At 36.3% G+C, this 24,951-nt stretch overlaps 1 protein-coding gene across 7 annotated transcripts in view; it reads right to left on the reverse strand.

Annotated features, from left to right (window-relative positions):
* Positions 1-15,211: 15,211 nt before the first annotated feature.
* The window catches only part of GABPB1 (GA binding protein transcription factor subunit beta 1), a 72,303-nt gene continuing 62,563 nt past the window's right edge, over positions 15,212-24,951 (reverse strand). For 4 of the 7 annotated variants that reach the window (XM_070377886.1, XM_005892165.2, XM_070377887.1 and 1 more), the window contains 3 exons: positions 23,975-24,160; positions 21,272-21,387; positions 15,212-16,721 (listed from right to left, as the gene is read on the reverse strand). In XM_070377886.1, coding sequence (XP_070233987.1) covers positions 16,569-16,721; positions 21,272-21,387; positions 23,975-24,160 — 455 coding nt within the window. In that variant the 3' untranslated portion in view covers positions 15,212-16,568. Of the gene's footprint in view, positions 16,722-21,252; positions 21,388-23,974; positions 24,161-24,951 lie in introns of all 7 variants that reach the window. The other 3 variants (XM_005892167.3, XM_070377885.1, XM_070377888.1) reach the window with 2 other exon arrangements.

The following is a 24,951-nucleotide window of genomic DNA, read 5'->3' on the forward strand; positions in this document are numbered from 1 at the left end:
TCCTCTCTTCCCCCCTTAGCTCCACCCCTCAATGTCTCTTCCTCTAGGTTTAATTAATTCCACCCCTTCTTCCCCCAGTCCTTGTTGGGAGCAGAGACCACAACTTTAGCAGGTCCAGAGACCTAGGATAAAAGGCATGTCTAATTAAACAGTGCACTTAGCAGGCAGCCTCCAGGTGGATATGGTAAAGAGCCCTCTTTTCTTTCTGCCCCTGGATTCATACAGTGGAGGACAAGCCTCACACAAAGCTCCCAGCTCTGTAGCCCAGAATGAAGCCAAGCAGGTGCCGACTAAGTAGCAAAGGTTGTTAGTATCATTCTTGCCACTGGGTCCCCATCTGAGCCAGGAGGGAGAAACAGCATTTACAGGGATGCTGTTCTGCTGGCCACACGGGTGCTCAGGAACAGGCAGATGTTATCATCTAATACGATGGATTTTTTTTTTATTATTACTAGATAATACTTATTGCTGTAGTGATAAGAAAACAGATGAGCAAAAAAAGCAAAAATGGAAACATCACTGAGATTTAACACTTGGAGTACTTAACCGGCTGTGCATGCCTGTGCTTGGAAAGGGAGATGTGGAAACTACTGTGGGGAGGGGAACACTACTCCTGGAGCTTGATTTGTGAGTAAAAAGTGATCAGATGCTTTCAGGTGTCAAAGAGAACAGTCCGTTTGTTCTCTGTCCCCCTGGTGGAGTTTGATGGTTACTCCTCTCATGGCATGCCCCCTCACGCTCCTCCTTCCAGCTCTCTGGCTGCTTGTCTCCTCTGACTGGCCCTTAAGTGCGGGCATGCTTCAAGGGATTGCTCTCCCCTCGGAGGAGCCTGGTGGGCTGCCGTCTACGGGGTCGCACAGAGTTGGACACAACTGAAGAAACGTAGCAGCAGCAGCAGCACCCTTCTTCCTAGGTGGCCTTATCCATTTCTATGACTCCCCCCTCCACATTTCTATGACTTAAAATATTAACAGCTGAGGGACTTCCTGGTGGTCTAGTGGCTAAGACTCTACACCCCCAATGCCCAACTCTTAGTTGTGGCATGTGGAGTTCGATCCCTGGTCAGGGAACCGGATCCCACATGCCACAGCTAAGAGTTTGTGTGCCTTAACGAAGATGGACAATCCCACGTGCTGCAACTAAGGCTCAGTGCAGACAAATTAAAAATAAAGAAACAAATATTACCAAGTGATATCCTTATAGATAAAAACCCCATGTCAAATTCTTACCATGAGGCCCTCCCAGGCTTCTGAGTTTGAAACCCTTACATTCAACTGCCTACCAGAAAAATCTTCTTGTGTGGCTCTTAGGTATGGCAAACTTAACATGTTACAAAATTGAATTTTAGTCTTTCCCTAAAAACCTGCTTCTCATTCAGTCTTCCCCATCTCAGTTCATTATATCTCCATCCACCCATCTATTCAACAGAATATAATAAAAGGGAATGAGCTATTGATAACAGCTACAACATGGATAAACCTTGAAAACACTAAGTGAAAGAAGGTAGTTATACAGGACTACATATCGTATCATGTCATTTACATGTAATGTCCAGAATAGTCAAATTTGTAGAGACAAAAGGTAGAGTACCAGCTACCAGAGGTTGACAGCTTAGGGAAAAAAAGACAGTCTCTCCAATAAACGGTGCTGGGAAAACTGGACAGCTACATATAAGAGATGAAATTAGAATATTCTCTTATACCTTGTGTGTTAGTCACTCAGCTGTGTCCTCTTTGTGACCCCATGGATGACAGCCCTCCAGGCTCCTCTGTCCATGGAATTCTCCAGGCAAAAATACTGGAGTGGATTGCCATTCCCTTCTCCAGAGTATCTTCCCAACCCAGGTATCGAACTGGGTTTTTCCTGCACTGCAGGTAGATTCTTTACCACCTGAGCCACCAGGGAAGCCCAGAGGAATAAACTCAGAATGGATTAAAGACCTAAATGTAAGACCAGAAACCATAAAACTCACAGAATAAAACAGAGATGGAACACTCTCTGACATAAATTTTAGCCATATTTCTTTGGATCTGTCTCTTAAAGCAGAGGAAATACAAGGAAAAAATAAACAAATGGAAACTAATTAAACTGAAAAGCTTTTGCATAGCAAAGGAAACCATCAACAAAATGAAAAGATACCTACTGAATGGGAGAAAGTGCAAACGATTTGATCAATAATGGGCTAATATCCAAAATATATAACATTTAAAAAAAAAAAACCTGATTTAAAAATGGGCAGAAGACCTGAACAGACATTTTCCCAGAGAAGACACTGAGATGGCCAATAGGCACAGAAAAAGATGCTCCACTTCATTATGCAAATCAAAACCACAAAGCAGTATCACCTCACATCAATCAGAATGATTATCATCAAGAAGTCCACAAATAAAAAATGCTGGAAATGGTATGGAGAAAAGGGACCCCTTCTATACTATTGATGGGAATGCAAATTGGTGCAGCCACTATGGGAAACAGTATGGGACTCCTTAAAATTAAAAAAAAAACCTAAAAATAAAGCTACCACATGACCCAGCAATTCCACTCCTACACATATATCTGGAAAAAATGAATTTGAAAAGATATATGTACCTCAGTGTTCACAGAAGCACTATTTGCGGTAGACAAGACATGGAAACAATCCAAGTGCCCATCAACAGATAACCTGGTTCAAGATGGAATATTACTCAGCCATAAAAGAATGAAAATTTGCCATTTGCAGCAACATGGAGAGACCTAGAGAATATTATGCTTAGTGAAATAAGTTGGAGAAAGACAAATACTACATGATATCACTTACATGTAGAATAAAAGAAATAAACTAGTCAATATAACAAAAAAGGAAAAATAAATAGGATTTAAAGTATGCTGCTGCTGCTGCTAAGTCGCTTCAGTCATGTCTGACTCTGTGCGACCCCATAGATGGCAGCCCATCTGGCTCCTCTGTCCATAGGATTCTCTAGGCAAGAATACTGGAGTGGGTTGCCATTTCCTCCTCCAACGCATGCACGCATGCTAAGTCGCTTCAGTCGTGTGCGACTCTGTGCGACCCTGTGGACAGCAGCCCACCAGGCTCCTCCGTCCACGGGATTCTCTAGGCAAGAATACTGGACTGGGTTGCCACAATAAAGCTGTTGATGAAGCAGGAGGAAGTGGAGGAGGAGCAGGAGGAGAAAAACCTCAGGAACATAAGGTCTTTGATGAATAAATGTCCTAGTAGATTTGGATCCAGTGATATTGTCAATAGTATAAAGTTTTCACAGGAGTAGGAAAAACAATAATATTGACAGTGATAATAGCTGACGTTTATTGAGCACACGAAAACTGAGTTAAGAAGTTTCAATGACAAACTCCGAGTTATTTTTCTCTTCAACTGTTACTTCTGCTCCTTCTTTTTGATTCTTCTACAACTCCAATTATGCCTATGTTAAACTTTTTAACTATTTTAAACTGGTTAAAATATATATACATATTATATAATATGTGTTATATAAATTATAAATAAAATTATATTTTATATTGTTTTGTTTCCCATCTTCTTTTCCCTCTGAGTTTCAGTGTGGCAATTATCCTCTGATCTATCTTTGACTTTTCTCTTCAGATGTATCTAATGTGATGATACACCTGGTTATTGATTTTCCTGATGTCAGTTATTGTATATTTTTCAGTTTTAGAATTTCCATTTGGTATTCTTTTCCCCATAATTCTTATATTCAACAGAGGACACACCCAGGACATAAAAAGAACATGCAAAGATCAACTTTAAAAGACAGTATACCCAATAGAAAAAATAGATAACAAATTTGAACAGGTACTTCTTCAAAGAGGATATCTAGTCAATAAATGTAACAAAAGATGTTCAATCTCATTAGTGATCAGGGAAATTCAAACTAAAACCACAAGGGCATATTACCCCAAAACCCAAAGGGCTAAAATGAGGAAGACAGCAAATATTAAGAGCAATTGGAGCTCATACACTCAGGTCGGGGCATAAATTTAAACATGTATCCTGGAAAATATTCTCTCATATTATCTTCCATAGCTAAAAATATATATATATATATATATATACACACACACATATATATATATGTATATATATGCTAAAAAAAATGTTCACTTTCAGGTAATTAACCAACAAAAATACTCTTATATGATCAACATAAGAATGTGCAAGAATGCTCACATATTCGTAACAGGTAAACACTGGATTCAAACGGTCATCCATGCTATGAGTAAATACATTTGGATATGCCAAAAGAGTACATACAGTATACTTCCATTATGTGAAGTACAAGCTTATGCAAAATAAATACTTGATGTTATGAGACAGGATAGTACCTACCCTTTGCAAAGAGTGCCTGGAAGGAGACTCAGAGTCTTCTGGGATCCTAGTTTTGTTTCATTTTCTTATCTGGATGCTGGTTACATGGGGGCATTTAATTTGTGAAAATTCATTGAGCTGAAACTTAGGTTTTCTTTATTTTTCTATATGTGTGTTATACTTCCAACAAAACTTAAGAATCACATTAGGGCTCTCACCCATAGTTGGTTGTTGTATTCTTTACATGTGTACTAGCAGGTAAATTCTTTTTCTTCTAGTATGCCACACCAAAATGGGTATTTACTCTGTTTTGTCGTAATCTATGAGGTTCTATTAATTAATGAGTTTTTGTGGGGACCTCCCCGGCGTCTCATGGTTAAGACTCAGTGCTTCTATTGCAGGGGGCATGGGTTAGATCCCTGGTTGGGGAACTAAAATCCTGCATGCCATGTGGCGTGGCCAAAAAAAATTAATGAGATGTTGTAAAAGACAGTTAATGAAAGCAGTATATAGGATGCAAGGTGTTATTATTAATATTTATCAGTGTTTTAAGAGGCAACCTCTTGTTCCATGGTCTCCTCCTTCTCCACTGGGATTAGGTATGTAGCCTAGACTCCTTTCCCACTATTGTCATTTTTTTCCATGTACTTGTATTGGCATGGAAATACTGGCATTCCTGACTGCTCTTAGTAGCTATGTAAAGTATGCAAAAATAAATAAAATTTTAAAACCTACACAAATGGTTGGTTTGTTACAGTTTTCAATCTCTTACCAAATTTTAAAATTTCAACTATCATTTTCTTGAACATAATAAACAAAGTTTTATTTTTTAATTGCTGCTGAATGATATAAAAGAAGACATGACTACATGTTCTTGGAAAGTAAGACTCAACACCACAAAGATATCAATTTCCTCCAAATTAATTTACAAATTTAACACAACCCCAGTGAAAACATCAACAGGTTCTTAGCGTGTTCTGTTTTGAATTCAGTAGCCATTTTTACAATTAATAAGGGAAAATGAATAAACTAGAATAATGAGGAAAACTATAAGAGTAACAAGAAAGTTCTGCTCTTATGAAGAAGGTATTAAAATACTTTATGAAGCTTTAATAAGTAAAACAATGCAATACTGGTATACGAAGAGACAAAAAGAACAAATAATTAAAGACATATAATAAACATGGCAACTCAGATCAGGAAAGTGCTTAAACAAGGGGTAGTCATCCAGAAAAAAATAAGTTGTATCCAATCCTCTCACCATGTACCTTGATAAGTTCCAAAAGAATTTAAAATATAAATGTAAAAAATAAAAGCATAAAATTACATGAAAGCACTACTATAATCTAGGTAACAGTTTCATGTGTGCTAAGTTGCTTCAGTCGTGTCCAACTCTTTGCAACCCCATGGACTATAGTCCACCAGGCTCCTCTGTCCATGGAATTCTCCAGGCAAGAATTCTGGAGTGGGTTGCAATGTCCCCCTCCAGGCCCAGGGATCAAACCTGCATCTCTTATGTCTTCTGCATTGGCAGATTCTTTATCACTAGCACCACCTGGGTATATGCATATGTCCGAGGTCATCAACTTATTAATATATACATTAAATATATAATGCATTTTTGATATGTCAATTACATACCAACAAAGCTGTTAAAAAAAGGAAGATGAGGGGCTTCCCTGGTGACTTGGTGGTAAAGAATCCGCTTGCCAAAACAGGAGACACAGGTTCGACCCCTGATCCAGGAAGATCCCACAGGCTAGAGCAACTAAGCCCATGAGCCACAACAATTAAGCCTGTGCTCTAAAGCCCAGAGCCACGACTACTGAAGCCCTGCACAGCCAATACATAAAATTTTTTTTTTAAAAAAGAAGATGAAAATTACATGAAGAAAATTTAGATGCTTTTCTGGTTAACCTCAGAGTGAACAATATGTTTCTAGCTATGGCTCAAAAGCCAGAAATTATACATTCAACTGTATTTAAAAAAAAAAAACACCCATAAGGAAAGTCAAAAGACAGTGAAAAACTGAGGAAAACTACTTGCAACTCATAATACACGAGCAAGAAGAAAAAGGCCAACACTCTGATAGAAAAGATTGGGCAAAGAATAGTAAGAGAAATTAGCATAAAGGAAAATACAAAACCCATAACTGAGAAAATCAACTTAAATCTATACTCAGCTACTACATTTTACTTACCAGAATAACACATTCTGTTTGCTAATAACAGTCTGTGGGCAAGCCGAAAGCAAAACAGGTACTCCCATTGAAAGAGAGGTGGCAGGGCAATCTGGAAATATCTGTAAAACTGCAAATGCACTTGCCCTTGACCCACCTCTTCCACTTTACGATATCCCTGTACACCTGTGAAATGATGCATACAAGGGGATTCTTTGCAGCAGAGTATTAGTAGCAGAAGATTGGAAACAACGTAACTGTCCATGACTAGGAAACTAATTTAACTAAGGCACATGCACAGTGCAATTCTACAGAAAAAGGAGTAGACTCCAAGGGATGAGGAAAACAGCACAGAGCAGAATAGAGTGTACCATTTGTGAAAAAAATGGGGAAAATGAGAATGTAGCATACATTTGCTTCTATGCGGCTCCCTGCAAAAAGTAAAACTGAAATTACTAATAAATAATTAATAATGGTAGTTACCTGGAATAGGAGTTGAGCAGATAGGCCTGGAGGTGAGAAGAGGATTTGCACAGCTGCCTTTTATAACTTTTATTTTTACTGTATTTATTTACTTTCTTATTTAATGAGCATTTACTACCTATTTTAATTAAACTAAATTTTTTTAAAGATGTGATTATAATAAAATGCAACTTTCTTGGGACTTCCCTGGTGGTACAGCAGTTAAGAATCTACCTTCAACTGCAGGGGATGTGGTTCGATCCCTGGTCAAGGAACTAAGGTCCCACATGCCGTGGGGCAACTAAGGCCGAGCACCGCAACTACTGAGCCCACGCACCCTAGAGCTCCATCTTTTGCCACACTCATACTCACAGTGTACACCTCCTAGTAACTCCATGTATAGACTCACCACACACACATACCTCACACTTAAGACATGTGACATTTAAAAATTTAATCATACTGCACTCTAGGAAAAGAATTTGTTTAACATTCTAATGGCTGCATTACATTCTGCCATATGCATATACTGGCATCTTCCACCAATCCTGTATCTGGACAATTAAGTTTGGGGAATTTTGTTTGTTGCTATTAATAGGATTAAAATAGAATATTTTGCCCAGTGAGATATTTCTTCCAATAAATTCCTAGAAGTAGAATTGCTGAGTAAAAGAGTTTTGGTGGGTTTTGCAAAATGCCTTCCAGGAAGAGTAAGTGTATCAATGTTTCCCCATCTTTCCACACATAGATACAGTGAGTTCTGTTCCTTCTTTTAGATGTGAACAGATTATATAAAGTTATAGTAATAACTTGTTACTTTTACACAATTTGCTGTTTGGAATGTTTTAAGTTCTGCTTAAAAGAACTGAGATGTGATGTCTTCCACATTTGGTCTATCCTTTTCACTTTTAACTGAATTTAGGAAAGTAAGAAGTTTAGTGGTGTGTGCCTTAAAGCCAGGCAACAACAGAAATAAGAGCCTAGAACTCCAGCTTCACTGAGAAACTCCACAAAGAAATACTATGCTTGTCTGATGAACGGGGGAAGTGTGAGCTGCAAATATAGTGGTGAAACTGCCACCAAGGAAACAAGATTTTACTGGAAACAAAGGAATTAGTAGGACTGAAGACAGAGAGCTATGCCCTCAAGGAACTGCTTAGAACTGAGGAACTGGTTTCACTTTCAGCCATGTAATGAAAGGGGACTGCTGTGCCCATAGTAATGCTATTTGCCCCCTGAAGAAGCACTGGGCACAGATGTGGCACAGACGTAGGCTAGGGCCAGTCTAAAAGAGGTTACATGATAGGAGGGAAAAGGAAGTCCAGCTTCCTCCAGGGAGCAACTAGTTGTACAAAGAGCAACCAAGCTTAGTTGTTCACTGGGGAAGGTAGCTTAAGGATGGAGTGGACAGACACACTCCCTTGGGACAGCAGAAAATCACACCTTTGTGTCCAGCCTTGCAGTTTTAACACATATGATTTGGTTCAATCTTCACAACCTAGTGAAAGCCATTTTCTGTCTCATCCTTGAGAAACTTAGTCTCAAGGAAATTAAAACACGTGGCTAAAATTACACAAAATAATAATCGAAGGGACCAGGATCTGAACCCAGGATTATCTGCTCCAATATCCATAGTCTTTCTATCACAACAGGCTGCTTCTCTCAAGTTTGGTATCTACAGCTTTTAAGACACCAGAGCTTTAGGGTCAGGGCTAGTGAAATTTTAATTTTTGGAGGTTTTGCTATAAATGCTTCTGAATGTTTGAATACACATCACATGCAATAATCCAAACATTCATTGTCCTTTCAAATACAATTCAAAACACAACCGTAAAATATTTTTTAAAAAAATGTAGAGCAAGAATGGGAAAAAGTTACCTTGAGTAGTATATTATGTCATAAAAACAATAAGTGTGGAAATGAAAATTTTTTCTAATTATCCGGGAAAGTATATATAATAAAAAGGAGATAGTATTCAACTAAAAGAGAAAAAGATTCAAGCTGTAAATTAAAACTTCATTCCACTTTATATATAGGCTCCTTGAGTATTACACTGATATAATACTCGAACTCAGCCTGGCATTAGGTTGCACATAATACTTAGTAAACATGTACCGTTTGAGACAATTTTAAAAAGCTTTTTTTAAGTCAGACACTGGGGGAAAATATTTACCACCAGCAAAAGATTAGTTTCCAGAAAAAATATTAAACATCAACAAATCAATATGAAAAATACACAGGAAATAACAGGCCATGAACTAGCAATTCACAGAAGAATAAACGCTAATGGACAAGAAACAGGGGAAAATGTTCAGCCTCACTAATAATAGGGAATTACAAATAATGAGAACAATTTCAGACCAATGAACACTGGCAAAATAGTATAATAAAATCATGTGTTTGTTAGATGTGGGGAAGTGAGAATTCTCATCTCTATTCAGAGCCACTCTGGAAAGCAATTGGACAATGTTGGGTAAAACTGCTGACCCATCATCTAACAATTCCATTTTCTGGAAAAACCTAGTACACGCATGCACATACAAAGATAACAAACATATGAGGCTATTCATTAAGTATTATTTATAACAGCCAAAAATAGTGACATCTCTATACATGAAACAAATAAATACACATGGTATACAGTAAGTCCCCTACATACGCATGAGTTCTGAGAGCAACTTCGTAAGTCCAATTTGTTTGTAAGTCCAACAAAGTTAGCCAAGGTACCCAACTAACACAACAGGCTATATAGCACTGTACTATAATAGGTTTATAATACTTTTCACACAGATCATATGTATATAGAAAACAAACACAGAAAATAAAACATTTTTAATCTTACAGTATAGTTCCTTGAAAAGTATAGTGGTAGAGCACGATAGCTGGCATACAGGGGCTGGCATGAATGTTTGCATCTTTGAAAGTCTGCATCTTGAAGATTCATGTGTACGGGACTTATTATATCCTTATTTAATTTTATATAACAGTCAAAATGAATTATTAGATATTCAGATACGAATTAATGTCTAAAATGTTAACTGAAAAAGATATGCAGAATGACGTATAAAATGATAATTTAACAAAGTTTAAGAACCACAGAAAACTCTACCCTATGTTTATGAAATTTGGTATGAAAGGAAAAGTTTGGAAGTAGTCACTTCTCTGGCACACTGAAATATCTTGTAAAAAGAGGATACAGGTTCATTTAGGTGTAAGCTTTCTTAATGTATGTTATTTTTCTATAGCAAAATATGCAAAAGCAAATTAAACTTAATTCTTGAGTATAAGGATGGCAAGTATAGGATAAATATGAAAAATAGTAATATAAAAGTTAATGCTTTACTGAGTTTAATCTGGCATACAAGAAAAATATTTTCTTACAGAAAAACAAAGGAGACATTAAAATTCATAAAATTCAAAATTATAATCCATAAGACTAGAATTATATTTATTTATATACATAGAAAACATATAACATATTAGTCATGCACATGAGATCAAAACCACTCAAATGAAAAACTGAGCAAGCAGTTAACAGAGAATACTGGACAGAATCATAGAGATCAGGTCAGAATTTTTCCAGGAGGAAAACAGCAGTTTTGGGGAGAGTTACAATACTTATCTAAAAATGAAGAATCCCAAGAACCATACGCAAATTATATTCACTATTTGATTATTATTAAAGTGAAATCTTTTAAAAGGAGCTCAGGGTATCAAAATGATGTAAAAAACTGTAAGACTGCATATTTGGAAAACAGTTTCAGTAAGTCACAAAAATATTGATATCAAAATTTTCATTTGGAATCAGAGGTATATTTTCCATTATAAATTATACAGAGTAATCTGAGAATGAATTCAGAGCTTACGTCAAACTGAGTCCATGTGCACTGAGATGTTCTCACCTAACAGAGAAAGCAAATAGCAAACATCATTCAAAACTACAAGAGACTAGTTATCTATAATGAAATCCAACTACAGTAAATATGACTTAATGAAATAACGAATATATTAGTTAGCTCATTCCTCAGTTGATCTGACATGATGGAAGGAGATATTTACTCAATAGAAGCTAGGTGAATAGAAAAAAATTTTTTTTCTATTTGCTATATAAGCCTGAGTGCTGATGGCTTGGGAACCCATCCATATGGATATAAAGGTTCCTACAATTGTTTTGTGATTTTATCTGAAAAGGGTTTTCTTCTTGATATATTTTGATTTTTCAGGTATTAAGACACAAAGAAATTTTATAGATTTTTATCTGGAAGAAACTTTGTATGGAGTAATTAAAAAAAATCATATCAGCATAAAGCATCCGTGAATATGTCTGTCAACTCATCAGTTCCTGTTATATGCAAGGGTTTCTTCTACTTTTCAACAAATATCATAAATGACTATGTTGAAGAAACATGCTGGCACAGATTTCCTTTAGCAATATGTTTTGAATATATTTTGTATACAGATCTTTTTGCTAAAAACATGTGTAGTCCAAATTAAATGGAATTTCACATTTATTTCCTTTGGTCTTCAGCTGTTATTTTGAATGTCACAGAAGAAAGCTCTCCAAGTCCCAACCCTCAACCATCATAGAGAAATCCAGAGCTAGAGTAAATGAAAAACTATCTTGCTGTTGATATTAGGAAAGACTGACATTAGAAAATAACTTCTAATAAAAATAAATCACATCACAAGCCCTTTGGGGAAGTAATTGAGAAATAAATAAAGTAACAATAAATGAAAATTAGTTGAGTACAGTCTCTGCAGATACCAGTTGTCAGAAGAGGCTTCCTGAAATCACCACAGATCAACCTAGAATTAATCATCCCAGAGTTCTAGCAACTCTACACAGTGAAGTCTTAATTAAGTAATTAGGCAATCAAGACACATAATGAACTGTGTCTAGATAGTACCTAACCAGTACTATTCCAGATGCATGGGAAAGAAACTAATGCATTACCAGGAATTAATTCATCAGGCCCTAACCTTTAGGACATTAGGGCTTGATTCTGCAAGGGTTTGATTCTCTCACAGAACCCTAGTTGAGAAGGGCTGCCCAAGAAGGTGTCTATTCATTTAAAATCAGTATCTCATTCCTTTCATGAAAATATAAACAGCAACATCCTTAACCCAATGCAAAAATATCACCAGGCATCTTTGTTTCTCACACGAATACTGCAAATGTGGATTGTTTTCTAAAAAAGAAAATAAGGAAGGTGTTCATTTACACATAAGTGGAAATAATTAGCTATCAATGTGGCAACCTGATGACCGTTAACTATAAATCCATCATTATGTACTAGAAACACATTAAACGTGGATTGCTGAAAATTCTTATTATTAGTATTTTATTCTCAGTTCTTTTAAATCTCTGCCCATAACACCACTGAGAATAAGTAGAATACAAAGCTTTTCCAGCCCATTTCAAAACAGAAGCTAAAAGAGAAAAGCATACCCTTTTCTAGTTATAAATTCTTGTCTAAGTTTTTATTGTATAGTACAGTGAGTCAGGCATAGATGATTGAGCAATTAAAGTCCAACATAACAGATTCTGAAAAAAGTGGACTTCCCCCAAAGTCACAGCCTCCTGTACAATATTGTGAACCTCTGTCCATAGTTCTTCAAGCACTCCGTCTACCACATCTAATCCCTTGAATCTATTGGTCATCTCCAGTGTAAAATTATAAAGGATTAGATTTAGGTCAGACCTGAATGGTCTAGTGGTTTTCCCTACTTTCTTCAATTTAAGCCTGAATTTGGCAGTAAGCAGCTCATGATCTGAGCCACAGTCAATTCCCGGTCTTGTTTTTGCTGACTGTATAGAGTTTCTCCATCTTCGGCTGCAAAGAATATAATCAATCTGATTTTGGTATTGACCGTCTTGTGATGTCCATATGTAAAGTCATCTTTTGGGTTGTTGGGAATGGGTGTTTCCTATGACTAGTGCGTTCTCTTGACAAAACTGTTAGCCTTTGCCCTGCTTCATTTTGTATTCCAAAGCCAAACTTTCCTGTTAATCCAGGTATCTCTTGACGTCCTACTTTTGCATTCCAATCTTCTATGATGAAAAGACTTCTTTTTTTGATGTTAGTTCTAGAAGGTGTTATAGGTCTTCATAGGTCAACTTCAGCTTCTTTGCATCAGTGGTTGGGGCATAGACTTGGATTACTGTGATGTTGGTTTGCCTTGGAAATAAACCGAGATCATTCTGGCATTTTTGAGGTTGCACCTAAGTACTGCATTTTGGACTCTTGTTGACTCTGAGGGCTACTCCATTTGTTCTAAGGGATTCTTACCCACAGTAGTAGATATAATGGTCACTTGAATTAAATTCACCCATTCCCTTCCACTTTAGCTCACTTTTTCCTAAGATGTTAATGTTCAATCTTGCCATTTCCTGCTTGACCACGTCCAGAAACAGAAAGGACCTAACAGAAGCAGAAGAAATTTAAAAGAGATGACAAGAATAGAGAAGAACTATTTTAAAAAGGTCTAAATGACCCAGATAACCACGATGGCATGCTCACTCACCTAGAACTGGACATCCTAGAGTGCGAAGTCAAATGAGCCTTAGGAAGCATTACCACGAACAAAGCTAGTGGAGGTGATGGAATTCCCGCTGAGCTAATTAAAACCCTAAAAGATGGTACTGTTAAAGTGTTGCACTCAATAAGTCAGCGAACTTGGAAAACTCAGCAGTGGCCACAGTACTGGAAAAGGTGTTTTTCTTCCAATCCCAAAGAAGGGCAATGCCAAAGAATGTTCAAACTATAGTACAATTGCACTCATTTCACATGGTAGTAAGGTTATGCTCAAAAACCTTTAAGCTAAGCTTCAACAATACATGAATTGAGAACTTCTAGATGTAAAAGTTGGGTTTCAAAGAGGCAGAGGAACCAGAGATCAAATTGCCAACATGTGTTGCATCAAGGAGAAAGCAAGGGAGCTCCAGAAAAAGGTCCACTGCTGCTTCACTGACTACACTAAAGCTTTTGACTGTGTAGATCACAACAAACTGTGGAAAATTCTTAGAGAGATGGGAGTACCAGACCACCTTACCTGTCTCCTGAGAAACCTGTATGCAGGTCAAGAAGTAACAATTAGAATCGGACATGGAACAAACTGATTTAAAATTGGGAAAAGCATACAATAAGGCTATATATTGTCACCCTGCATATTTAACTTATATGTAGAGTTCAGTTCAGTCACTCGGTTGTGCCCAACTCTTTGCGACCCCATGAACTGCAGCACATCAGACTTCCCTGTCCATCAACTCCCAGAGCCTGCTCAAACTCACGTCCATCGAGTCTATGTAGAGTAAGTACATCATGAGAAATGCTAGGCTGGATGACTCAGAAGTTGGAATAAAGACTGCCAAGAGAAATATCAACCTCAAAGATGGAGATGATACCACTCTAACGGCAGAAAGTGAAGAGGAACTAAAGAGCCTCTTGATGAGGGTGAAAGAGAAGAGTAAAAAAGCTGGCTTGAAACTCAACATGAAAAAAACTAAATTAAGAAAAAAACTAAGATGGTATCCGGTCACAACCCTTTATGGCAAATAGAAGGGGGAAAAGTGGAAGCAGTGACAAATTTTGTTTTCTTGGGCCCCAAAATCACTGCAGATGGTGGCTGCAGCCATGAAATTAAAAGATGCTCACTCCTTGGAAGCAAAGTTATGAACAACCTAGACAACATATTAAAAAGCAGAGACATCACTTTGCCAACAAAGGTCAGTATAGTCAAAGCTATGGTTTTTCCAGTAATAACATATGGATGAGACAGTTGGACCATAAAGAACACTGAGCGTCAAAGAATTGATGCTTTCAAATTGTTGTATAAGACTCTTGATAGTCCTTGAACTGCAACAAGATCAAACCAATCAATTATAAAGGAAGTCAACCCTGAATATTCACTGGAAAGACTGATGCTAAAGCTGAAGCTCCAATAGTTTGGCCATTTGATAAGAAGAGCCAACTCACTGGAAAAGATCCTGATGCTCAGAGACTGAAGGCAAAAGGAGAATAGGGTGGCAGAGGATGAGATGGTTAGATAGCATCACTCACTCAAAGGACATGACTTTGAGCACACTCCAGGGGACAGTGGAAGACCTGGTGTGCTGTAGTCATGGAGTCACAAAGAGCTGGACATGACTTAGTGACTCAACAGCAAGGGTGGAATATTGCCATAATACACAGAACAAACTTTTTAATGTGTGAAAAAATGCGGTCAAAAATATAAGTCTACACTGAACATATGTGGAAAAGATATTTAATTGTAAAATAGAAAAGTAGGTCAGAGTACAGTTTTAAGGGTAACTGCTTCTTTATACAGTATAGGTAATCTAGAAGGGTCTTAGGGTTAAACATTTTCATAAAGCAATAAAACATTAAAAAATAAACCAAGAAAAGAGCTTGAAGTTATGTTTTACAAAAAAAGCAACAGTATGTCAGAGTTTAATGTCCATACATTTGTGGAATTCAACAATACTGTGATGAGAGCCAGTCACAGCACAGACTTACAGCTTTCACAGGGAGAAGATAAAGTTATGTTAGACATATCTATAGCATCACTGTAGTACAAAAAGTTCTTGTTCTACATACAAAAGCAGTTTTTTTCTTTTCTGTAAGAATAATTTCCTGGGGGGGGAAATGAGTCCATGAAGTATTTCAGAAACCCATGTTTTGAGTTTTCCAAAAACATTATCTTAAAATCCAGTGCCTTAAAGTGCTTTCATGTGGAAATCATGATGGAAGGCACAGAAGAGTTTCACATCCCCACTACGAAATTTTCAAAAAAGCATAAATTTTGCAGTTTGAAAATTCAAGATATCTTGTAAGCTGCTCCTTCCAAGAACATTGTCATTCCAATAAAACCAGCTGCTAGCTTACTTAGTTTCAAGGACCTACAGAATAAAAGGGTTTCTTTCTTTCCTAGTAACTTTCATCATCTTTGTGGGAAAAATAATACCTATGCAAGTGATGCATTCCAAAATTATAAAACATGCAGAATATGTACAAACAGAAAGTTTTAAAAAATATTTGCTTCATATACATGTAAATCTACTTGGGTATAGCTGAAATTGAACAAATATAAAAATCTGCTTTCTAAAAAATGTTTTCAGAGAATCTGAGACAACTTAAAGCTGTACAAAGATTTCCTGGTAGAAATCTTCTCTTCATATAGAAGTTTATACCAACAGGAGTAATTCCAGCATCAGTCCACCACATAATTATTACACATTTGGTCTAATCAACAACGATCACCCTTAAAACTGTTCCATTTCTGAGAAATTAAGGTTTGTACTAATATCAAAAAGAATTCACAAAAACGGTGGCTTATTGTGTTTTTGGATCTCTTCAACAATCTTTATCAACTCATTTGGAACTGTAAAAAAAAAAAACAAACTATTTACAGAATTCAGTTTTAAATACATTTCACAACTTCTAAAGTTTTATGTTACAAGAACTCAGAGCTCATGGCTTAAGTCCAATTATCCATCTGCAGTCTCTTCAATTATCCTGTCTTTCCATGACTGCACCTTATCGTGTACAGTTCAAGATTGTATTCTTTCTTGACCAAAAGTAAACTCAAACTATATGTTCATTTCAATTAAACAGCTTCTTTATTAGTCTGAAGACGCGTCATAGCTTCTAATTTCTGTCTGTAGGCCTCTGCTTCCTGTTCTTTCTTTAGAAGTTGCTGTCGGTATTTCTGTGCTTCTCGATTAGCTTCATCCAGCTGTTTCTGAAGAGCTTCTCTCTCCTAATTAACAAAAAAAAAGTTTTTTTTTTCATAACTGCACAAATACATTAACACATTCAAGTATATATCCTACAAATAAAGAAACCTGTAGTAGTTAAAAGTAGCCATCTATTGGTATTTCTGAGACATCTTGCCTTTTCAACCAATTCTCTTATAATTAAAGCCCTCATTTTGAGCTCCTCAATATGAGATAAAGACTAGTTTCTGACCTCAAGGAAATTATTTGCTAATTCGAAATAAAACTACCATGATGAACCCAAACTGGGTACCTGTACTTTTATACCAACTATAAAAACTAGTGAAAAACTTAAATAGGGAAATATATAGCCATACCTCTTTACATCTTTATCTGTGATGTTAAAAAGCTACTAATTATAAAAAAAATAGTATTCATTGAAAACCCATTATATATGTTGATTAACAAGGTAATTTCCAATAACAAGTCTGTAAGATAGATATTATGCCCATTTTATAGATGAGAAAAATGATGCTCAGAGATGATGTAGCTTTCCCATAACACAATGAGTCAGGTTTATGAGGTTCTACTGTTACTGTGTTTAAAACTATCATTTCCTATGATAGCAAGCAAGATTCCTCACCTTCAAAATGAAGAGGGCTGGTCTAGATGAGTATTTCCTAAATTATACCATTTTACAAATCAGTAAAATATTAATTTCTCTATTGTGATCCATTATATATTGTAAACCACGTGTATTAAGTTCCTGAATAAATTGAGAGGTGAAACACTCATCTGGTCCAATGAAAATGATATTCTTTCTCCTCCTCCTCACTCTGCCCTTATACAGTTGTCTAAGGGAAAACATGTCAACTCCTTTCCCATACCTCCAGTAAGCATATGGACAAAAACTCAACTTGCACAGACCCAAGCTCAATCTCATCTCAGAAGCACAAGCCCTCTGAATGAGGTGGGGGCCAAGAGCAGAACTACTAGTCACAAAATGAGGCCAGGTTCCCACTGGACAAGACACTTAACCAGAGAGAACTGAAGGTAAAGGCAAGGGGTCGGCAGCTTACTGGGAAAGAGAACACTATGAGGGTCTCTTCCACTCTCTCTTTGACCCACGTCCATTGGGAACACCAAAAGATTCCCTTCCCTTCACTATTCACATGGTCCATAAGGAGGAACATGTCTAATAGTCCTGCCTTCCTGTGATCCCACTGCCTTCCCTACACTGGGAATGAAGCTAGATCCAACATTAGTTTTTCCCATGAGCCCACCAAAAGTTGGAGTGATTGATTGCACATGTAGTCTCCAAATTGTCCAATTACATAAAATGTACAGTAGAAGAAAGGTGTGCCCATCATCTCCAAGTTAAGAAATGCCTAAGCCTTACCCTGCTCCTCTTTTCTCCTTACTACAGGCAAGATGCCAACCTCATATAAGCAATGGATACCAGTCCCTGTCAGTGACCTGCAGGACTTTAGAAAGGGTACAAGCTAGACCACCTTGCTCTGGTAGGAGAACACACAGCTGTGCATTTAAATGTTTTACAATTTTACCTGTCCTAATAAGATCCTTTGCCAGTCAAAGTTTTGAATATAGATAAAAACTTGCCCTAATTTGGTAGGAAATATTAGAAAAAATAAACTTCAAGGTATCTTATAAAATTAGCTATTTATTCACATTTAGACAGAGCAAGAGATTCACAATTATTTCAGTTTATGAAACCAGTAAGGAAGATATTTATCTTACACTACAACTTCATGCCCAACGATATATTATTATTACATTAGGCAATAGAATAATGGGACAAAGACTTCAAATTTGCTTTATTTCCAAATAGGATTCTCAAATTCTGTTTCAACTATTAGCAATTATCTTTTAACAGTTTTATATATGATTTTTTAATATTCCAATTTATTTTACTTTATTATAAAGCAAAAAAATCATAATAGTGATTTATCTTCTATCATACCTCAGTGTAACTTTTAGAAGATAATAATAATAGCAAGTTACTGAGCATTTACTATATGCTCACCACTGTACTAGTCCTTCACATGCATTCTCACTTGAACCTTTCAACAATTTGATAATGTAGGTGCTATTATTTTCCCCTTCTTACGGATGGGGAAGCCAAGCCTTGAAAGGTTAAATAACTTGACCAATCACACTCAGAAAATTATCATTCAAACCTAAATTTGATTCCAGACTCATATTCTTAACCATTAAATATTTTTTTAAAAAAGAAACTGAGGCAGGGTGTGTGAGCTGTCGGCTTGTGTGCAAACATCCTCTAACTGCCATGGGCCAAACATGATCCTATTTTTATAAATAAAGTTTAACAGAAATACAGCCATATCCACTCATTACCAAACTGTCTGTGGCTGCTTTTCCACTATGAAGGCTGAACAGAAGGCAAAACACACCCTATGGAACGTTTAGCAGCAACCCCAGCCTCCATACACTAAATGTCAGTGGCATTTCCCTCATTGTGACAACCTGAAATGTATCCAGATATTGCCAAATGTCCCCTGGGGTCAAAATTGCTCCAGTTAAGAACCACTGATTTTGAGAAACTCTTGAGGTTTTTGGCCAAGCAATCACTTAGAAAGGAATATAAAAATATATCCCTAAGACAACTCTACTGGTCATCTACGAAAATAAAATCCAAAGAACTACTTCATGTACTCTAAGAAAACAGTTTAATGAAAACATTGGAGGTCTCTCTTCATTCTGTATCCCCTGCCCGCCTCTACCATCTCTGCTCACTCTATGCTTCAAGGTCTCTCTGCAGTAGCTCTAAGATTATGCAACTTTGGCCTGAACATTTCCGGTGACGGTAAATAAGATTTTTATTACCAGGTAACTCAATTACAAAAATTGAGCTGAAACTCTAACTTCCTTAAGTTCTTTATATCAAGGTAAAATTCCATCTCCCTGAAGTGCTGTCTCCTTGGTTCTAGTTACTTTACATATCTCAGTTCATACTTCCTTGTTATTTGTAATTATTCTCCCTGGTTTCTGAAAGACTGTAGGTGGAATCAGGGTGAAATTTGAAGAAAACAGCAACTCTCCCTGGTTGTTAGGTAAATAAAAGCTACAGGCTGCATATTCACTGTTTTAAAAATGGTGAACTGACATAAATCAACTGTACTCCAATTAAAAGAAATGCTGAATTAAGTCAGTTTATGTTAAATAAAAATTCAAGTAATTTAAAAGTGTTTTATTAAATAGTTAAAGCAAAGTACATGACAAAATCTTTTTCATTTTATGTCAGAAAAAAAAGATCAACTGATTTATCTGTAAAAGATATTAAAGATTATTAAATAATAAGTATACTGACACCATTCAATGAAATAAATGGTTAATTTATAAGAACTTTAGTCTATTACTCTAAATTTTGAAGAAATAAAACAACACACCCTCAATAATTAAACATTACTAAACATCTGGTTAAACCATGAATTAAATTCTTCTTAACTCAGTAATATATACTTTGAGATTGTGGCCACTAGTCTTACATGTAAATGAATTTGGGCAACAATATTTTCTAACTGTCCTCAGTTAGAACTACATTTCCTTTAGGTGACATTTTTTAAAATCCTCTTTTTTGTATAATAACAAGAACCTTAACAAAGAATTTCTAAATACCGATGTTTACTATTCACATGTATTAGATATTATGAATGTGAATATAACAATAGGCTGACTTTTTCAACTCTCATAAAACCCCAAAATGCAGATATTGTTATCCTAAATTCAAATGTGGGAGAAAATAAAACAGAAGTGCAGAAAGGTAAGATAACTTGCCTCAAAGCTAATAGGAGGGGCAAGAAGTGGGATTCAAATCCAGCTCATTTAATTTCAAATCCAAACTTCTTGTCTTTACATTGCAGTTGCTCTTTAAAAGTTATTCAAGAAAGATCTTATTTTCATTTTGATGTAGTTAATTATAAACTTGGGGGAACAATTCTATTTACAGAAATGTGAAAAAAATCTACGAGGTAACTATGGAATAGTCATATTTACAAACTAGTTTACAATTCAAACTAGATTGGCAGAGGTAAAAAAAAAGGTGACCCTATCAACAGCTAGTCTACATTTAATTTCCTTAATGGACTCAACAGTGAAATAAGCGGTTATCTATGGCTTTTTCAAAAAAATAACTCAGTTGACAAACTCCAACATTCTTTAAGAGGATCTTCCAGCCCAAATAGACATTTGCATTTCATTTTTGAAAGAAAAAAAATGTTTAGTCAATATATAGTGACATTCCCTCTAGTGACTGTGAGAATGATGTATGTAAATTTAATAGAAAATAAAGGATGAAGTGCAAAGACCAAAGACATTCCAATGTTACCATGATGAAAGACTGTTACAAACAGATTCTTCACTCATTCATTCATTCATTCAATATTTATTTATTGAAGGCTTGCTATATGAATAAGGCAAAAAAAATTAGACAAAAAAGTACTCATTCTATATCAAAACAATACTGTCAGTAATAAATATAAAAGACAAAAAAAAAAGCAGATGAAATTTATTTTGGATGACTGCAGCAAAACACACCGGGTAAAAGACTCCTTACTTCTATTTCTGCAGACTCCACCCGGTTTTCAATTATTTCAATACATTGTCTTTTGGCTGGCGGTTCTTCACTTATAACAGTTTCTTCAGCAATGTCCGTTGCTGGTACTGTTAATACTAAAATGAAAAAATTTACTCATTACTTCATTTTCAGATAGGTTTAGAAGAATTAAAACTAGTCTTGATATTGTTGATGCAACTCATCTAAGATAAATATATTTCAAAGCCAGTTATTTCATAACACTGATTTCCTTTTTATGAGAAATGTCCATATTTTTGTCTTCAACTTCTTGCCTTTTTACTGAAAACTATCATTTAAAGTGCCTATTTTTTAATTTTATAGACAATATATTCCTTCATATGGCTCAAAATCAAAATAATATTTAACAAGCATATTTTGCTAACAGGTAATTGCTTTTATTGGTTTCTTATGCATTGTTCTTGTGTTCATTCATGTAAAAATGAATATGAATTTGCAATTCTCTTTTTTCTTTCTTTCATGAAAGTATCTGCTGTTTCCACTTCATATATCTAGGTACCTTTCATCAAGACTTACAGAGCTTTCTTTAATTTAGCTGCATTCTGTTCCACTATGTGGACACACTATTACGAACAGTCTGTTCATAAGCTTTGCTCATCCATTGGGTTGTTGGACTTTGCCCCAGTTTTTAGTATCTATTTATACAAATGTAAATATACTGAGAGGGAGAGGCTGTCCTTGCTTTGCATAACAGAGCAAGAACGTAAAAATGAGTGTACAAGCTTAAACTATGCAAAACAATCTTACTAATCATTGGGGAAAATACAACCGTCCTACAGCTTCTAATGTCAAAACATTAAAAAATCTCTTACTGTCATTTGTAAACGTAAACATGAAAAATAGTAAAACCAGTATTAATTAAGAACATTAGAAATATTGAGAATTAAAGTATTTCTTTTAACTCATATCATACTACATTTAAAAATTTACTCAAAAAGAACTGAGAAGTTTACATTTGTTTCACTGGACTGTCTACATAGTCTATATAATCATATGCCATTTATAATTTTAAATTGTGAAGGCTTTAAATGTTTCTACTAATATTCAGTAAGTTCCCCTCATTGCTCTTCCTCCTCTTTCATCAATATAAATTTCAGAATCAGTTTGGCAAGTTCCAAAAAAAGACCTATTGGTTTTTATTATGGCCTAAATTGTGTCCCCCTCAAAATTCAAATGTTTAAGTCCTTCCTAATCCTCAGTACCTCAGAATGCATTTGGAGACAGGACCTTTAAAAAGGTTAAACAGGTAAAATGAGGTCCTTTGAGTGGGTCCTAACACAGTGTGACTGCTGTCCTTGTAAGAGGTTGGGTCGCAGAAGACACACAGACTGAGGGATGACTCTGTGAGGACACAGCAAGGAGGCAACCACCTGTAAGCAAGGAGAAAGGCCTCGGAAGGAACCAAGCCTGCCAGTGCCTTGATCTTGGACTTTCAGCCTACAGTACTGTGAGAAGATAAGTTTCTGTTAAGTTACCCAGACTGTGATAGTTTGTATGGCAGTCCTAGTAAATTAGTACAGCCTTTCGCCCCCATCACATCACACTTATCAATTAGGTCAGGAAGAATTGAGAGCTTTATGACAGTGAGTCATTTGATCCAAAAACATGAGTTTCTTTCCATTTGTTCATCAATGAGATTAGTCTGTGTGTTTAATATCAAGTTTTGGAAACAGTGTTGTATTTGCTTAAAACAAATACTCTGAAAGCTTTTTTTAAATATAAATTTATTTATTTTAATTGGAGTGAAAGCTTCTTCTTTTCTATATAGTTAGAATTAGTTCTTAAAACTTGTGAAAGTACTTGGTCTTGATCCAAATCCTGGAGCACCTGCATGAGAGAAAAGCCTCCCAGGCTTCACAGGTCAAGCGTTTCCTCCTCTACTGCTAAAGAAACAAAATCTTCCCTTGAGACCTAGTCTCTCTGCAAGGCCATACCTCCCTGCCACTCTCAATCAAACGTAGTTTAGGAGGACTTCTCCCTCCAGCCCTCTCTTTCCCCCAGTTTCTTCATGGCCATGAAGACGACTTAGTCTTTACAATCCTGAGTCATTTTCCAGAAGGTTATATGTGCACATACTTTTCTTTTAGATCAGGGCAGGGATTGGGAAATACTGGGTACAGGGTGATGCTTGCTCAGATAGGAACTTTCTGCACCTTCTCTTTCTGCTTCCTGCAGCTTTCACGTCTAGTCTATCTTAACCCTACTTGCAGCACTGCCCACTCAGACTGGGCGCTGTCTTGCTGGAAGTGTATATTTATTGCTGATTTCTGAGCTCAACTCCTTTTCTTGATGCACAACTACGGGTTTCCCTGAGGGTTCTCCTGCCTTGGCTTAGATTTTAAGATGTTTTTGGCAATCACTTAAAATATGGAATTTTGTGGTTTTCTCAGCCTTTTAGTTTGATTAAAATGTATCTGGGGCTTATGTTTCATCCATTTTATTACTACTCTCTTATTACTCAAAATGAAAAAAATGGGACAATTATCAACAAAGCTGCTAAAAGTTGCCACCGTGTCCAACTTCTTTTTAAGTAGCCTTTTCTCACATAGTGTTTTTACAAGCTCATACAATATCTGAATTGTATTAAATGGCCTAGGAAAAAGTACTGTCCAATTTCCTGAGAATTAACAATAAACACCATTTATGTAAATGCCTTCTACCCACCTTGTTGTCCATCTGGCATGGTCACAATGATGGGCTGACCTATTCCACTTGTTGGAATGGAGTGCAAATTTCCAAGCTGAATTCCATCTGTAACTATTGTGATGACTTGCTGACCCCCTGAACTAACTACTTGCTGAATTGCACCATCCACAGATTCTGCAGTAACTACTTCCTCCGTAGCCACTACTGGAAAAAAAAAAGTGAAAATCAATGAACATACATAGAAGCATGAAGAGAAGTTTGTTTTTACTCTGCTACTTTTGCTGTCCTTGCTTCTTTCTTATGAGTGTGCTATCCACTCAGCTGTGTCCGACTCTTTGCGACTACATGGACTGTAGCCTGCTAGGCTCCTCTGTCCATGGGATTCTCCGGGCAAGAATACTGGAATGGGTTGCCATGCCCTCCTCCAGGGGATCTTCCTAAACCAGTGATCGAACCCGGGTCTCCGGCATGGCAGGCAGATTCTTCACAATCTAAGCCCCCAGGGAAGCCATTTTTCTTATACAGGAGAGCTTTTACATGGTTTTTAAATTCAGTCTCTAGTGGTGCTGTAGATACCTATATAAACAGCTGATTACAAGTTCCACAATTTACAATAAGGGAGTTTCAGCTATGTATGCATACATGTGTTTAAATAAACTGCCTTCATTTAGTTCTATGAGGTGCAAAATTTATAAGATCTCCTAAGGTCACAGATATGACAAAGTACTTACACCATCTTAATAAAATTCTAAAATCCAAAAAATAAAATACTGTATGTGGTGATACTCCATCTAAATTTACAAATGAGTTGATATACATTTCCCATCCAACAAAACATGGAGCTCTGTACTTCTCAAGCAGACAGAATAAACAACATTCCCTTTTTGGATTGTGTGAGCAAGGGTTGCCTTTATAATAAGTGGCACATAGATCTGGTACTGTTGGATATCAAATAATACATTAACATTTACATAAATAAAATTCAAAACTATGCT

This window comes from Bos mutus, chromosome 10, assembly GCF_027580195.1.
Source record: "Bos mutus isolate GX-2022 chromosome 10, NWIPB_WYAK_1.1, whole genome shotgun sequence".
In the NCBI taxonomy this organism is placed as follows: Eukaryota; Metazoa; Chordata; class Mammalia; order Artiodactyla; family Bovidae; genus Bos; species Bos mutus.